Here is a 16414-nt window from a genome sequence, read left to right on the forward strand (position 1 = left end):
GTCTTTTCTCTGAAGACAAGTATATTATCCTCCCTATAATATACTGGTTCAGAACTTTTCTAGATAAAAAAAATAGTGTACAGAATATTAAAAATCAGTAGTTAAAGGATCATATCACACTGCCACTTTGTATACATGTTCTTAAACATCTTACTTCTTAGGAGAACAGAAGTATCAGTATTATTTCTGTTCTTTTCTGACTTTGTTTACTGGTCAGCTCCCTCTTTTTGGAACTGCTCACATCATTTCCTTGTGCTGTGGATTCTCTAAGATAGCTGTGTTTTCAGCAGGTGTAATTCATATCTTTAACATTTATATTTGGTAACTAAATCATAACTTAGAATAGTATACAGATGTTGTGTAGCTGGCACTTTCAGTTTTTCAACTGAAATTTTCATTATTTTTTAATTCTCTTAATATGACAGTTAAATCTGTTAAGTTTAAAATTGCTTTTCTTTTCAAAATAATGCATTAAGTATTACTTGTAAGCCTTAGTAGTTAACTACTATAGCCTTAATTGAAGTCTTTTCAGATGACCTCCACCCATAAACCTTATCCATATTCCTATTAAAACACCTACCATTGTGCATTATATTTATTTATGTACACATTAAATTCCTCCACTGGACCATGAGGTCCTTAACACAGCAATTAAATTCCTTTCTACTTGGCTAATGGGATGCTCAGTAAATATTGGTTGAAAGAGTGAATGAATCAAAGTATGAGAAGGATGATTATAGTGTATACTTTGATTTTGTCTATGCAAGAAGCTTGGGGGAAAACGAAAGATGAACTGGAAATAACAATTCAGATTCTCCTGTAATTTTGAAGAGAATGCAGATTTGTATATATACAAAAAAGCAGTGACTTTCAACGTTTTAAAAACTCACCCCACCTCTTTTGATACACTTAATGGGAGTCCTGTACCATTTCCCACTAATGTAACCAGGGCTTCTTTGAGAAACAGCTGATCATAGTTCTGGGATAAGAGCTGTACAAGGTGATCTTGAACATCTTGTCATATTAGAAAGCAAGGAAGCTATGAAAGACTACTGGGCTCATGTCCTATGTACACTGGAGCCAATGTGGAATCATTCCCACTAGCCTAAAGATAGGATATAATGACCATAAATGACAAGCATTTGACACGTATCAAAATGTTAAAGATACAGGATTTTATCATGATACTGAAAATGTGTCACCTTTGGAAGTTGCTAGGGCACCAATTCATTATTCTAAAAACCAGTAAAGAGAATTTTTTTATCCTGCCTGTTCTATGCAAAAAGTAAGAGTTGAAAAGGTCAAATTCTTTGAGGAAGAATTGCAGCTCAATACATGAAGAGGGCATCTTTTAATTGGAATACTACCCTTTTGCATCCCCTAATAAAGTTTCTCAACAGTGACCATCCCTGACTGCTAAAAGTCACTAGCTGGATCAAGCTGTGACAACATCAGAACCTACCAATCAGCCTTAAGGTCACAAAAAGACAGGCAGATATATTATTGTGCCTCCTGTGTGATACAATAAGAAATGAAGCCTACAAAGGGACTTGCCAAAAACTTGTGTGCATGAACCTGCGCACACCTGTAGTGAAGTAGTTTGCAGTGAAATACAGAAAATAGTCCTACCGCAAGGGTGCAATCAGCCAATCCAGATGGGAAATTCTACTGGACAAATGACCCATTTTTCAAAAACAAATGGCTTAGAAAATTATAGAAAGAGGAGAGGGTTAATTATTATTATAAGACATCTAAGAGGCATATCAACCAAATTAAATATGTGAACCTTGCTCAGATCCTGATTTAAACTAACTAAAAAAACACCTGCAAGACAAGGGACTTTAACACTTATTTGGATATTATGTGATATTACGAGACGGGACTTTAATACTACTTGCGTATTATGTGATATTAAGTACTGATTATTTTAGGATATGATAATGCCATTTGCGGTTATGTTTTAAGATACATATTGATGTATTTACAGATGGAAACAAAATAATGTCAGGCTTGATCTAGCTTAATGGGAGCAGCTGGGACAGATAAATTGGTGAAGAAAGATTTGCCATATAAAGATTGATAATGAATATAGGAGAGTTTGTGATGTTTGGACTTCCCTGATAACTCAGTTGGTAAAGAATACACCTGCAATGCAGGAGACCCCAGTTTGATTCCTGGGTCAGGAAGATCCACTGGAGAAGGCATAGGCTACCCACTCCAGTATTCTTGGGCTTCTCTTGTGGTTCAGCTGGTAAAGAATCTGCCTGCAATGCAGGAAACCTGGGTCTGACCCCTGAGTTGGGAAGATCCCCTGGAGAAGGGAAAGACTAGCCATTCCATTATTCTGGCCTGGAGAATTCCATGGACTGTATAGTCCATGGGGTCACACAGAGTCAGACACGACTGAGCAACTTTCACTTCACTTTACTTCACTTGTGATATTTACTGTGCTTTTATATGTGTTTAAACTTTTCTGAAATAAAATGTTTAAAAAGTATATTTCCTTTTATCCTATTGTAGCCTTATAAAAGTCCCTGTGAATTCTTTTATGGTTTTGCTAATAAGAAAGTAATGTCTGTAGAGAGTAAAAAAAACCTAAGGACATGTGAGTTATGGTGTAGCTGGGACTAGTATTAATACTAATGAGAGATTATAAAGAATTAGGGATTTTGGGGAGCTTGAGAGAATTAAAACATTTTGTAAATATGGATGTCAGCTTTTGAAAAGTGTGGGATTGGATTTAGTAGGGAATATGCATTTTAATTTGGGAATGTTAGCAAAAAGGAGATAAGAAGATGAGGTCTTTTATGACTTAGAATAGGGAGAAGAATTTACTAGGAATAGCAATAAACTTGGCTTGAAGCAAAAGCACCAGTTAGATCTGGCAAAAGATAAGGTCTTACTATAATAAGGAGTAATCAGTTGATAAAGATTGTGATGAATTTTTAAGTTTTCTTTGAAAAACTAGTGTATATTAATTCAGAGCTCTGTGTAGGATAAAAGGATTTTTATGGCATAAAGATTTGAACTGTTGGTTTAAGAGGGAAAAAAGTCCAGCCTTACTCACTAATCTTTTCTTTTGTGTTACCTGTTCAAATTGTGAACTACCATTTCTTAACAAGACTTGGAGATGCCTTTTAGTACCATTTTCTCTACTAAGATTTTATCTCATATCAAATCACCTATAGACATTTTAACCTGACTGTTCATCCTTTTTATCTCTAAAACTGCCCTTTCTGTCAGGCTCTTAGTCTTCCAGTTCTCCTTGAATTCTCTTTCTCCCTTATAGCCAAATTGTGTTGACTGTGAAGTGAAAGTGAAAGTCACTCAGTCGTGTCCAACTCTTTGTGACTCCATGGACTCTACGGTTCATGGAATTCTCCAGGCCAGAATACTGGAGTGGGTAGCCTTTCCCTTCTCCAGGGAAATCTTCCCTACCCAGGGTCTGATTGCAGGCGGATTCTTTACCAGCTGAGCCACAAGGGAAGCCCAAGAATACTGGAGTAGGTAGCCTATCCCTTCTCCAGCAGATCTTCCCGACCCAGGAATCAAACCAGGGTCTCCTGCGTTGCAGGCAGATTCTTTTCCAAGTGAGCTATCAGGGAAGCTTATCAGGGAAAGACTGTTCGTAGTCTTTCATAATTTGTTTTCACAATCAGTCATTATTTCATGTCTTCTAACTGATCTTCTTGTCAAAAAGTTTCCCCTCTCTTCTTTATCTTAAGTATCAGTGGAGTTCTTTATCTTCACCAGAGACCCTTTGTGTCTTCACTTCTACTGGCTCTTCCCGTTTCCTATATTAAAGCCCAAACTCCGTAGTGTGACTCATTTTTCAAAACTGTAAATTATTTAATCCCAATTTGATTTTCTAACAGTTTGTTCCACAGAATTTCCAGTAGAAACCTTTAACTCCAGCCAGATCTATTCCAATCACTTTGTTTAGAACATACTTTTACTTACTGTCACATTTATGTCTGTATTTACTCATGGCCATTCCCTTCACCAGGAATGCTTTTTTTCCTATTTAGGTCCTCCATATACTAAGGAAATCAATGAGATTGTACCTCCTTCATTAACACAGTCCTTTTTACAGTAGCCTACAATATTAACTCTCTGTTGAACTTCAGTACCACTTATTATTTGGCACATGTTCATATTTTTAAAATGTTACTTTTTCACAAATCCATATTTTGTTTCCCTAATTGAGTTCCAAGCTCTTCTAAGGAAAAGTCTGGGTTTATACATCATTTGAGTCCTCCACAGTCCCAAACAGAATATTGTACACATTGTGGGTGTTCAGCAAATATTTTTATGGATAATTTGTGAGTAGTGGTTAGTCAGTCTCTTCTTAAGAAACAATCCAGTCATTTTTTGGTTTGTTTTTATTTTTTCATTTCTCTGGAGTAGAATTATTGATGCTCTCTAAAGGCAAAGATGTGAACTCAGTTACTCTGGGAGCTGCTGCTGCTGCTGCTAAGTCACTTCAGTCATGTCCGACTCTTTGTGACCCCATAGACGGCAGCCCACCAGGCTCCCCCATCCCTGGGATTCTCCAGGCAAGAACACTGGAGTGGGTTGCCATTTCCTTCTCCAATGCATGCAAGTGAAAAGTGAAAGTGAAGTTGCTCAGTCGTATCCGACTTGTAGCGACCCCATGGACTGCAGACTACCAGGCTCCTCTGTCCATGGGATTTTCCAGGCAGGAGTACTGGAGTGGGGTGCCATTGCCTTCTGCGGGGCTACCTTGAGCTTATATTACATACATATATGTATGTGGTTTGTTTGTTTTTAACACTAAAGAGGAAGCACCTAAGGAATTGTGACACCTTTGTTATGAATTTTAGAAGCTTTTAACTTAAATACCACAAAAAATAGTTATTAAAAGGTCATTGGTTTGAAAGAATTATACATAACACATGAACATGCAAAGTATTCATTATACAGCAAGCTCCAATGCTTTGGCCAGCTGATTCATTAGGAAAGACCCTGTTGCTGGGAAAGATTGGAGGCAGGAGGAGAAGGGGACGACAGAGGATGAAATGGTTGGATGGCATCACCGACTTGATGGACATGTGTTTGAGCAAGCTCCAGGAGTTGGTGATGGACAGGGAAGCCTGGCGTGCTGTAGCCCATGGGATCACAAAGTGTCGGACATGACTGAGCTACTGAACTAACTAATATGCTTAAGTTGAGTATTTATATTTTGTTCAACATTCAAACTGCATTTTTAATTAAGTTGCAGTGTTACTATATTTGTGTGAATCTGTTCTATAAATCGATCAGTTCATTCAGTTCAGTTGCTCAATCATGTCAACTCTTTGCAACCCCATGGACTGCAGCACGCTAGGCTTCCCTGTCATTCACTATCTCCTGGAGCTTTCTCAGACTCGTGTCCATTGCATCAACAATGCCATCCAACCATCTTGTCCTCTGTTGTCTCCTTTCTTTATTTCTACTATAATAATAACTCCTATTATAGCTGTTGTTTGTTAGAGAACTTACCATTACTTTAGTAATGAGGATTTTTTTTTATCTTTATTGAATTGTTAAAATATTGTTTCTGTTTTGTGTTTTGGTTTTTTGGCCGAGTCACATGTGGGGTCTTAGCTCCCTGACCAGGGACTGAATGCACAGCCAATGCATTGAAAGATGAAGTCTTAACCCCCTGGACCACCAGGGACATCCCAGTAATGGGGATTTTTAATTCAACTGTTTGCATTACTATTAGTTTCTCAAGAAAAAAGGCTCAAATGTATCTCTTATAATTGTACTAACTAATCTCTGATTAATCTTGTAATATTTTAATAGCAATGAGAGTATATGCATTGGCTTCTGGTTAACACAAGCTGTTTTTATTTTGTCTTACAGAATAATAATAACCTGGATGCCTGCTGTGCAGTTCTCTCTCAGGAGAGTACAAGGTATCTTTATGGTGAAGGAGACTTGAATTTTTCGGATGATTCTGGAATTTCTGGTCTACGCAATCACATGACTTCTCTCAACTTGGACTTGCAGTCACAGAATGTTTACCACCATGGAAGAGAGGGAAATAGAATGAATGGAAGCAGGACTCTAACGCACAGCATTAGTGATGGACAACTTCAAGGTGGTCAGTCCAATAATGAACTGTTTCAACAGGAGCCACAGACAGCACCAGCTCAAGTTCCTCAAGGCTTTAATGTTTTTGGAATGTCCAGTGCATCCGGTGCTTCTAATTCAGCACCACACCTTGGATTTCACTTAGGCAGCAAAGGAACATCTAACCTTTCTCCACAAACTCCAAGATTTAATCCCATTATGGTAACGTTAGCCCCAAATATCCAGACTGGTCGTAATACTCCTACTTCTTTGCACATACATGGTGTACCTCCACCTGTACTTAACAGTCCACAGGGAAATTCTATCTATATTAGGCCCTACATTACAACTCCTAGTGGTACAACTCGACAGACACAACAGCATTCTGGCTGGGTATCTCAGTTTAATCCCATGAACCCTCAACAAGTTTATCAACCTTCACAACCTGGTCCCTGGACTACATATCCTGCATCCAGTCCCCTGCCACATACCTCAGCCCAGCAGCCGAATCAGCAAGGCCACCAGACCTCTCATGTCTATATGCCCATCAGTTCACCTACGACTCCACAACCACCCACAATTCATTCGTCTGGTAGCTCACAGTCTTCTGCCCATAGCCAATATAACATTCAGAATATTTCAACAGGACCTCGAAAAAACCAGATTGAAATCAAACTTGAACCCCCACAAAGAAACAATTCTTCGAAATTGCGTTCTTCTGGACCTCGAACCTCCAGCAGTTCCTCTTCGGTCAACAGCCAGACCTTAAACAGAAACCAGCCCACTGTTTACATAGCTGCCAGTCCCCCAAATACTGATGAGGTGATGTCCCGTAGTCAACCTAAGGTCTATATATCAGCAAATGCTGCCGCAGGAGATGAGCAGGTCATACGAAATCAGCCCACTCTCTTCATATCCACCAACTCTGGAGCATCCGCTGCCTCCAGGAATATGTCCGGGCAAGTGAGCATGGGTCCTGCCTTTATTCATCACCACCCTCCCAAAAGTCGAGCAATAGGCAATAACTCTGCAACTTCTCCTCGAGTAGTGGTCACTCAACCCAATACAAAATATACTTTTAAAATTACAGTTTCTCCCAATAAACCCCCTGCAGTTTCACCAGGGGTGGTGTCCCCCACCTTTGAACTTACAAACCTTTTAAACCATCCTGATCATTATGTAGAAACAGAGAATATTCAGCACCTCACGGACCCTGCTTTAGCACATGTGGATAGAATAAGTGACGCACGGAAGTTGAGTATGGGATCTGATGATGCTGCCTACACACAAGGTAATGAAAATATTGCAATGGGATCATTTTCCATTCTGGGTTTAATTGGTGTACATTTGACTTCACTGCAGAAATGGGTATCGGTATTATTATTTTATGTTGTAAATGTTGTCCAAAATAATACTATCTTAAGAACTTTTGAGAGTATTCATATAAATTTTAAATATATCAGTTTTATTATGTTATAACTTGAAGCTTGAATGATAGCCTTATCAGATGTTCCAAATAATCACCTCTTGATTTGTTTGTTTTCTTAATATTCATAAAAGTTTGTTTTCACCTGTAGTGATGCTGACTTTCCCTTTAAATTTTCTGCAAATAAAAATTCATAAAAACATGCATTTTAATAAGAGATTAGTGAACTAGTATAGCAAACTGCTGTCTTTGACCAGAAGAATCCTCTGTTCTTCATTGTTCTAATACGGTTTTGCCTTATTTTGTATCAAAGTCTAAATTGCTGTGCATTCTTGAATAACTCAAAAGTATCAGTAACAGGATTCAAATTTCTCTTTTTCTTCTTTTCAGTCTCCCTTAAACATCAGTTAATGCAATCTTTTTGTTTGGAATTGTGAATAAGAATTTCAAATCTATCTCACTTGATTATGCTTTTCAGAAATAGACTAGTTAATATTGGCATAATACTAAATTATATCTATATTAATTCAATTAGAGATCATTTATATTATATCTGACCTCTTAAGTTATTTAATCTTCAATAGGAAGCTATTAAATTCAGTCATATAAAAAAGAAGATAAGTGTTTGTTTCTTCAGTATTGACAAAGGTTTCATAAATTAGCCAGAGTCCTTTAAAGTAAGGATTTATCATAATCATCCATCCCCTGGTAAACTGTTCTCAGTATTATAGGTTGGGAAATACTACATAGTCACCCCCAGGCAGTAAATAGCCTCCTACTACTGGTAGTACCACTTGTCCTTTTTAAAATTTCTAAAAATAGTGATTTTACTGCTGAATTTCATAGAGGAGCCTGATTGGTTTGGTTTGTTTTAAACAATTATATTCTAGTGATTCTCAACCCATGCTAGGCTGTGGTGCTTTCAAATTCTTAATCACCTTTGAAGCTTTCAAAACATAAAATTGCCCAGGTTCAGCCCCAGACTTGCTCAATTAGAGCTTCTGAATGGTAAAGCCTAGGTGCATGTGAGCATACATGTTCATGCGTGCACATGTGTTTTAAAGCTCTGTGGGTTTTTCTAATTTTCTAGAAATTGTGCTGAAACTTTATGTTCCATGTATCTGTGACTAAACTGGAGCCATTTCTGTTTAGTTTTGGCAATAAGTAATTTTTAATATAACATCATGTTTTTCCACTGATATTTAATTCCTATTCTTACCCCAAAGTCCTTTCTTCTACTCTCTCCATCAAAGTAGATTTCCTATGTTTGGATAGTTGCTAATCTTTAAATGGAGAGTATTTTTTTCTAACAATTTTATTAATATATAATTGACATACAGCACTGTATAAGCTTAAAGTGTACAACATAATCTGACTTACACACATCATGAAATGATACCACAGTAGGTTTAGTGAACATCCATCATCTCATATAGATACATTAAAGACATAGATTTTTAAAATATTTTTTCCTTCTGATGAGAATTCTTCATTTACAATGTGTAACAGTGTTTTTTTATTTTTACTGTATTGTATATTACATCCCTAGTATTTATCTTATAACTAGAAATTTGTACCTTTTGACTGTTTACATCTAACTCCTCTCTCTCTCCTCCCCTCTGATAGCCGCATATCTGATGTCTCTCAAGTTATTTGTTTGCTTTTGAAGTATAATTGACTTACAGCACTGTTTTAATTCCTGGCACTCACATCATAGTGATTCATTATTACTGTACATTTCAAAATGATCATGATTAGTCTAGTTGTCACTTGTCACCTTACAAAAATATTACATAACTGTTGACTGTTCCCCCAGAGTACATTTCATACGTGTGACTGAGAATTTCATAACTGAAAGTTTGTACCTCTTAATCTTCCTCACCTGTATTTCTCCCCTCCCACTCTCCCAGGGTATAATTGTTTTATGAAGATAACTTGAAAAGGGGAATATTTTACTAAAGTAGACATACTCATATACTGACTGGCATATGAAAATAAAGCGTTGCTTAAACTTGCTGTCTCCCATTTCTCTCCCCTTCTTCCTTAAGCCTACTCTCTAGCCGGGGTTTTTCCCACTGCAGCACTCCTGCTCCTGGCAAGGCCGTCATTGACAGCATCGTTGTAAACCCGGTGGTCTTTCAGTCCTTGTCTTTCTTGATCTGAGTGGGTAGCGCTTGCTGCAGTTGAGCACCCTCTTCGCTGTGAAACACTTTGTCCACCTGACTTGCTACAGTATGCCACCCTGGGATCGCACCTCTCCTTGTGTTCTTTGGTGGTTCTCCCTCGTCTCTCTGACCTTTCACTTCTTTGTACAAAGAAGTGAGAGCAAAGCCTCAAAGTTCAGTCTTTGGGCTTTCTCTCTTTTCTGTCTTTACTATTCCCTGGATGATCTCCATCAGCCTCATAAGTTTAAATTTTATGCCAAATGCTCCCAAATTTGTAACTCTAACCTGGATTTATTTCCTGAATTTCAAGCAGTTTATTTAACTATCTCCTTAACATCTCCATTTAATGCATCCCAAGTTTACTGTGTCTGAAAAAACATCTTACATTGCCCCCAGCTTACTCTTCCTGTCTCCATTAATGACATCTTAATCAGGCCAGAAACTTCAGAAACACCACTGACTCCTTCCTTCTTTCACATTTCACATCTAATTTGACTAAATCCTGTCAACTTTAACTTTCAAAGTATATCAAGAATTCTCTTTTCTTACTACCCCCATCCATTGTCACCACTCTGGTCTGAGTCACCGTCTTCTCTCAAGTGGATTATTACAGTAGCCTACCTGCTTTCACCCTTGTCTACTTAGGGTCTTTTAACTCAGCATCCAAAGGAATACGGTTTGAAAAACATAAGTCAGATTGTATGACTCATCTGCACATGATCACCACCTTTTCATTTCAGAGATCCACTGGCTCTCCCTCATCTCTTACTTTTACTCACCACCTCACTCACTCTGTCCCAGCCCTGCTGGCCTTCATGCTTCTGCCCCTTAAACCTTAGAAGGCATACATTAAGCCCTTGTGCTTGGTGGTCTCTCTGTCTAAAATTCTCTTCTCCCTGAATACACGGTTCTCAGTCCCTTCAGGTCTTTACTCAGTCACCTTTTCAGTGAGACTATTTCTGAGATCCCTATCTGAATCCACCCCTCAGCATTTCCTCTCTCCATCTTTGCTTACATTTGCTCAAGGGGGAAATGAATAATGTTAAGATCAGATCAGTTCAGTTCAGTTGCTCAGTTGTGTCCAACTCTTTGCAACCCCATGAACCACAGCATGCCAGGCCTCGCTGTCCATCACCAACTCCTGGAGTTTACCATGTCCATTGAGTCTGCGATGCCATCCAACCATCTCATCCTCTGTCGTCCCCCTCTCCTCCTGCCCTCAATCTTTCCCAGCATCAGGATCTTTTCAAATGAGTCAGCTCTTCTCATCAGGTGACCCAAGTAAGGGAGTTTCAGCATCAACATCAGTCCTTCCAAAGAACACCCAGGACTGATTTCCTTTAGGATGGACTGGTTGGATCTCCTTGCAGTCCAAGGGACTCTCAAGAGTCTTCTCCAACACCACAGTTCAAAAGCATCAATTCTTCTGCACTCAGCTTTCTTTATAGTCCAACTCTCACATCCATACATGACCACTGGAAAAACTATAGCCTTGACTCGACGGACCTTTGTTGACAAAGTAATGTCTCTGCTTTTTAATATGCTGTCTAGGTTGCTTTCCTTCCAAGGAGTAAGCATCTTTTAATTTCATGGCTGCAGTCACCATCTGCAGTGATTTTGGAGCCCAGAAAAATAGAGTCAGCCCCTGTTTCCACTGTTTCCCCATGTATTTCCCATGAAGTGATGGGACCAGATGCCATGATCTTAGTTTTCTGAATGTTGAGCTTTAAGCTTTTAAGCTTTTTCACTCTCCTCTTTCACTTTTATCAAGAGGCTCTTGAGTTCTTCTTCACTTTCTGCCATAAGGGTGGTGTCATCTGCATATCTGAGGTTATTGAGATTTCTCCCAGCAATCTTGATTCCAGCTTGTGCTTCTTCCAGCCCAGTGTTTCTCATGATGTACTCTGCATATAAGTTAAGTAAGCAGGGTGACAATATACAGCCTTGACGTACTCCTTTTCCTATTTGGAACCAGTCTGTTGTTCCATGTCCAGTTCTAACTGTTGCTTCCTGACCTGCATATAGGTTTCTCAAGAGGCAGGTCAGGTGGTCTGGTATTCCCATCTCTTTCAGAATTTTCCACAGTTTATTGTGATCCACACAGTCAAAGGCTTTGTCATAGTCAATAAAGCAGAAAGAGATGTTTTTCTGGAACACTCTTGCTTTTTCCATGATCCAGCAGATGTTGTCAATTTGATCTCTGGTTCCTCTGCCTTTTCTAAATCCAGCTTGAACATCTGGAGGTTCATGGTTCATGTGTTGCTGAAGCCTGGCTTAGAGAATTTTGAGCATTACTTTACTAGTGTGTAAGATGAGTGCAACATGTTAAGATACATAACAACTAATAACCTGCTGAAAGCTTACTGTGTGTTAGGCATTGTTCTGAAAGCCCATTTATTTCTCGTAACCAAATATAAAGTAGACACTAGTAATATTCCTATTTTCAGCTTAAAATGCTTAAGAACAGGTTGATACCTGTACAAAGGACAGGTAGCAGCATCCAGATTCTCACCTAGGCAGTTAACAGAGCCCACAACACTATAATGTCTTTTCAGATTTTCAAAATGAACCCTCTGAAAAAATGGTTCAAGTTTCTCTTGTACCTTTATATAACCCCTGCTATACCATGTATGAGGGGCCATGTATGGCTCAGTTTGAGAAGCATGGAGCTAAAAGATCACTTAATAAAAATAAATAAAGGCAGCTATTAGGAAAGAAGTCACAAATAGATGATATGTAGATATAATTAGAAATAACTTGGAACAATAAAGGAATACCCTGAGTAGGGATAGGAAGCACCTTATAAAGACACTTGAAGGTAGAAAAAAAAAAATTGCTAATGAATAAGGGATCTGGTTTGAGAACTCAAATCCTACCCAAAAAAGCAGGGTTTCCCAGAATAGGCCACTGATTATTTCTCTTTACTAATCACCTTCAGACAGCTGGAACAACCATGATCACTTTCCTTAAGCATACCTACATACATATGGAATTTCCGAACACTTGTATGGCTGTGTACCCTTGTGTTATCTGCGTGCGTGCACTGTAGTGGGGTGGCTGTTGTTCTCCCACCTCTTATCTCGTTTTTCTAGTTACCATGGAACGAGTGTTGACCTAGACTTATATATCATCCAATCAAATCAAAGGACTGTTCCTTCCTACACAATGCATCTCTTGCATTGTTAATTTATGCATGTGTAATGCTTTGCCATTTGCACAGCACTAAATGAGGTGACCCAAATAACACTGGTGTTTAAGTTAGGATCTTTTCTGAAGTCTTAATTTGTGTGGTGTGGGTAATAAAGAGAAAAGAAATGTGGCTGCTTCCTGCAGTGAAATTGATCTTTCTAAAGCTCCTGAAACACTGTTTCAGAGTAGAAAAAAGAAGTTGAGCCAAGTACTAGAATCATAGGAAAATATTTTTCTCAAATTGAGAGAACATGCATCAATAAGCTGGTAACCAAAATGCATTATTTTTAACTTACCATTTAACATTTGAAATATGTACTACAATAAAATTTAAAAATGAGAATTTCTTTATAATTTCTTGTATGCCCTCTGTTGTAGAATGAGAGGGAAGGAGGAAGTTAGTGAAACTCGGCCTCTGTTCACCAGTGCCTAATAGAAACCTTGAGACAGAGTTTTGGGTGCAGCTTTTATCGCTTTGCCAGGCAAAGGAGGCCACAGTGGACCAGTTCCATGACAACCATGTGACCCGCCCTGGAAGGTTAGTGAGTTTTATAGTGTTCAAGGAGCAGGGCTGATGAGCTCATGGACAGTTCTTCGATTGGTTGGCATCAGGGTGAGGTTTCAAGTATCATTAGCCTTCTGATTTCAGCTAGTCTAGGATCTGTGTTCTTGTGGTCAGCAGTTTTCATCTGAAGTGTGGTCCTTCCTGTATAAACAACTACAACTTAGCAATGTTTCTCAGGCCTTTATCTCTGTCTTTCAGAAAACTGAGAGTTGGTGACTGTGTTATATGGCCAGATTATAGTCTAACTTGTTAGCAGTTCCCTAGCCCAACAGTTAGTCTGTTTCTACATCTTCACATTTTCCAGTCATTAACTCTTGAGTCAGCATTTTACTTCAAAAGACAAGGACACAGAGACTTTAATCGGGACCCTGCTCATCTCAGCACCAAGTCTATCGCTACCCCCTGTAAAGGAAATAAATTATACCTGAGTCCTTAAACCACTATAAGAATCAGAGACAAAAATGAGTCCCAAATAGAAAAAACAAATTCAGGTTAGAAATTTCAGTTCAGAGTCTGTCAGCGTGAAGTAGATTCTTACTTTACTTGCTAAGAACAAATATTAAAGTAAAAATTGCTTACCAGTAGTAAGGTTACTGGCCAGATAGCCACATTTCCTTCCTTGAGTCATACCACCTGACTTTACCTAACTTCTGTAAAGAGCCAATAAGCACTTTTATCATTCACTGTATTCTGAGACTTTCTGGTGTCCTCTCCCATTCATAAATGTATGCTTTTTGTAACACTGGCAACTTGTGTAAGTGTGGAGAACAAATGCTCCACTCATTCAAACCAGTTTTCACTGGGGATTAGGGGAGGAAAGGGTTGGCCTGTGTTCTGTATTTTGTTATAGTTACCAGAAGCTCTTACCAAACTAACATTGCTGCCAAAAATGACTTCTCCTTCTCCATTATCGATAACAAAAAACGCCTATGGTATTGACCTTTTCTTATAATCATTTTTATGATACTTTAATACTTCCCAGTTATATTTATGGTCCTATTATATTGAAAAGAAGTAGCTTTGACTTTGAACCTAAAATAGAAATACAAATAAAAAAACTTATGAGATGAAAATTAGCTTCTTGGAACTTCTCATTCCTTCGTCATTTTTTCAGCAGTACTTCCCTCCAAACCACAGCACCTTTCTACTTAACAAGATTTAATAAAACTGCTAATCATAACAAAAATTGAGGGTGTTAGATACTCTTTTCAAAAAGAACTAAAAATTAATTTAAATTTTAAAATTTGCGCTTTAACTTTTATTCATCTGCTAATTGGAAATGCCTTTTTTTTTTTTTTTTAATGTTGACTTGCTTTGTTGACATTGAGATCATGTTAAATTAACTCAGTAATTACTTGACATCAGACCATTTAAAGAATTTTTTTTTCTTTTGGAGAAAAGAATGGCCTACTCCTCATAGATTCTTCCCATTCTTAAGACTAACCACCTTTTTAAGTTGGAATAAATCTCAAGATTGGAAGAGACTCTGCTGCTGCTGCTGCTAAGTCGCTTCAGTCGTATCCGACTCTGTGCAACCTCATAGACGGCAGCCCACCAGGCTCCCCCTTCCCTTGGATTCCCCAGACAAGAACACTGGAGTGGGTTACCATTTCCTCCTCCAATGCATGAAAGTGAGAAGTGAAAATGGAGTTGCTCAGTCGTGTCCGACTCTTCTCGACCCCATGGACTGCAGCCCACCAGGCTCCTCCGTCCATGGGATTTTCCAGGCAAGAGTGCTGGAGTGGGTTGCCATTGCCTTCTCCGGAAGAGACTCTGAACATCGTCTAGAACTCTGCAGCAGACGTTATCCTGTCCACTTAGCCATCCATCGATTGGACCCTATCAAATGTGAATCCATCCTATTGGGTACCTTCTGAGAAACAAGCTACCTCCTGAGGTAGTACATTCCATTTGTGAAGAGTTTTGCCTACTAGCAAGTTATTTCCTACATTAAGCTGAACTTTTTTACAAGTATTAATGAAAATAACATATCCATATGGTAAAAGAAATTTAACACCAAAAAGGGAAGGTACAATAAAAATGTCTCTTTTTGACCCCTGACTTCTCACTTTGCCCAGCCATCTCACCATTTAATTATCTGAGGAAATCTCCATTATCAGTTCTTTATCCTCCTTCTGTTTATAATTATAGTCTTTGTCTCACACTCACTTTTTTTATGAAAGTTTTTTATGAAACTTTCATAAGTTCTTTTATGAAAGAAAATATATGTATTTATATATATATATATACACACACACATATATGAGTATATATGAATACATAACATGAGGAATTGTATATATCCTCTGCTGCTGCTGCTAAGTTGCATCAGTCGTGTCCAATTCTGTGCGACCCCATAGACAGCAGCCCACCAGGCTCCTCTGTCCCTGGGATTCTCCAGGCAAGAACACTGGAGTGGGTTGCCATTTCCTTCTCCAGTGCATGAAAGTGAAAAGTGAAAGTGAAGTTGCTCAGTCGTGTTCAACTCTTCGGGACCCCATGGACTGTAGTCTCCCAGGCTCCTGTGTCCATGGGATTTTCCAGGCAAGAGTACTGGAGTCGGTTGCCATTGCCTTCTCCGATATATCCTCTACAGTATGTATAACATAAACATACTGTGTGGGGCTATATGATACACAATTTTGGTTAACATTTCTTAAGACCATTTTATTTCCGCATGTACAAATATTTTATTCTTTTGCTTTAAAAAATTTTAGTCATTATTTTAACATTTATTGAGATAAAGTTTGTCATTTACAGGGTACAAATCAGTGATTTTTAGTATAGTCACATGTGTGCAACCATCACCACAACCAATATTAGAACATTTTCATCACTTCAGAAAGAAACTCAGTACCCTTTATCTGTCACCTCTTATCCCATCACCCCCACCCTCAGCCATAAGTAGTCACTAATCTGCTTCCTGTCTGTAGATTTACATATTCTGGACACTTCATATGAGTGGAATTCCATAATATGTAGTCTTTTGTG

General features: G+C 38.4%; 1 protein-coding gene across 4 annotated transcripts in view; it reads left to right on the forward strand.

The window, feature by feature from the left end:
- TAB2 (TGF-beta activated kinase 1 (MAP3K7) binding protein 2) overlaps positions 1-16414 on the forward strand; it is an 84685-nt gene that overhangs the window by 49833 nt on the left and 18438 nt on the right. For all 4 annotated transcript variants that reach the window (XM_061428255.1, XM_061428256.1, XM_061428257.1 and 1 more), the window contains one exon: positions 5869-7369. In XM_061428255.1, coding sequence (XP_061284239.1) covers positions 5869-7369 — 1501 coding nt within the window. The remainder of the gene's footprint in view (positions 1-5868; positions 7370-16414) is intronic.

This window comes from Bos javanicus, chromosome 9 (assembly GCF_032452875.1).
Source record: "Bos javanicus breed banteng chromosome 9, ARS-OSU_banteng_1.0, whole genome shotgun sequence".
NCBI lineage: Eukaryota > Metazoa > Chordata > Mammalia > Artiodactyla > Bovidae > Bos > Bos javanicus.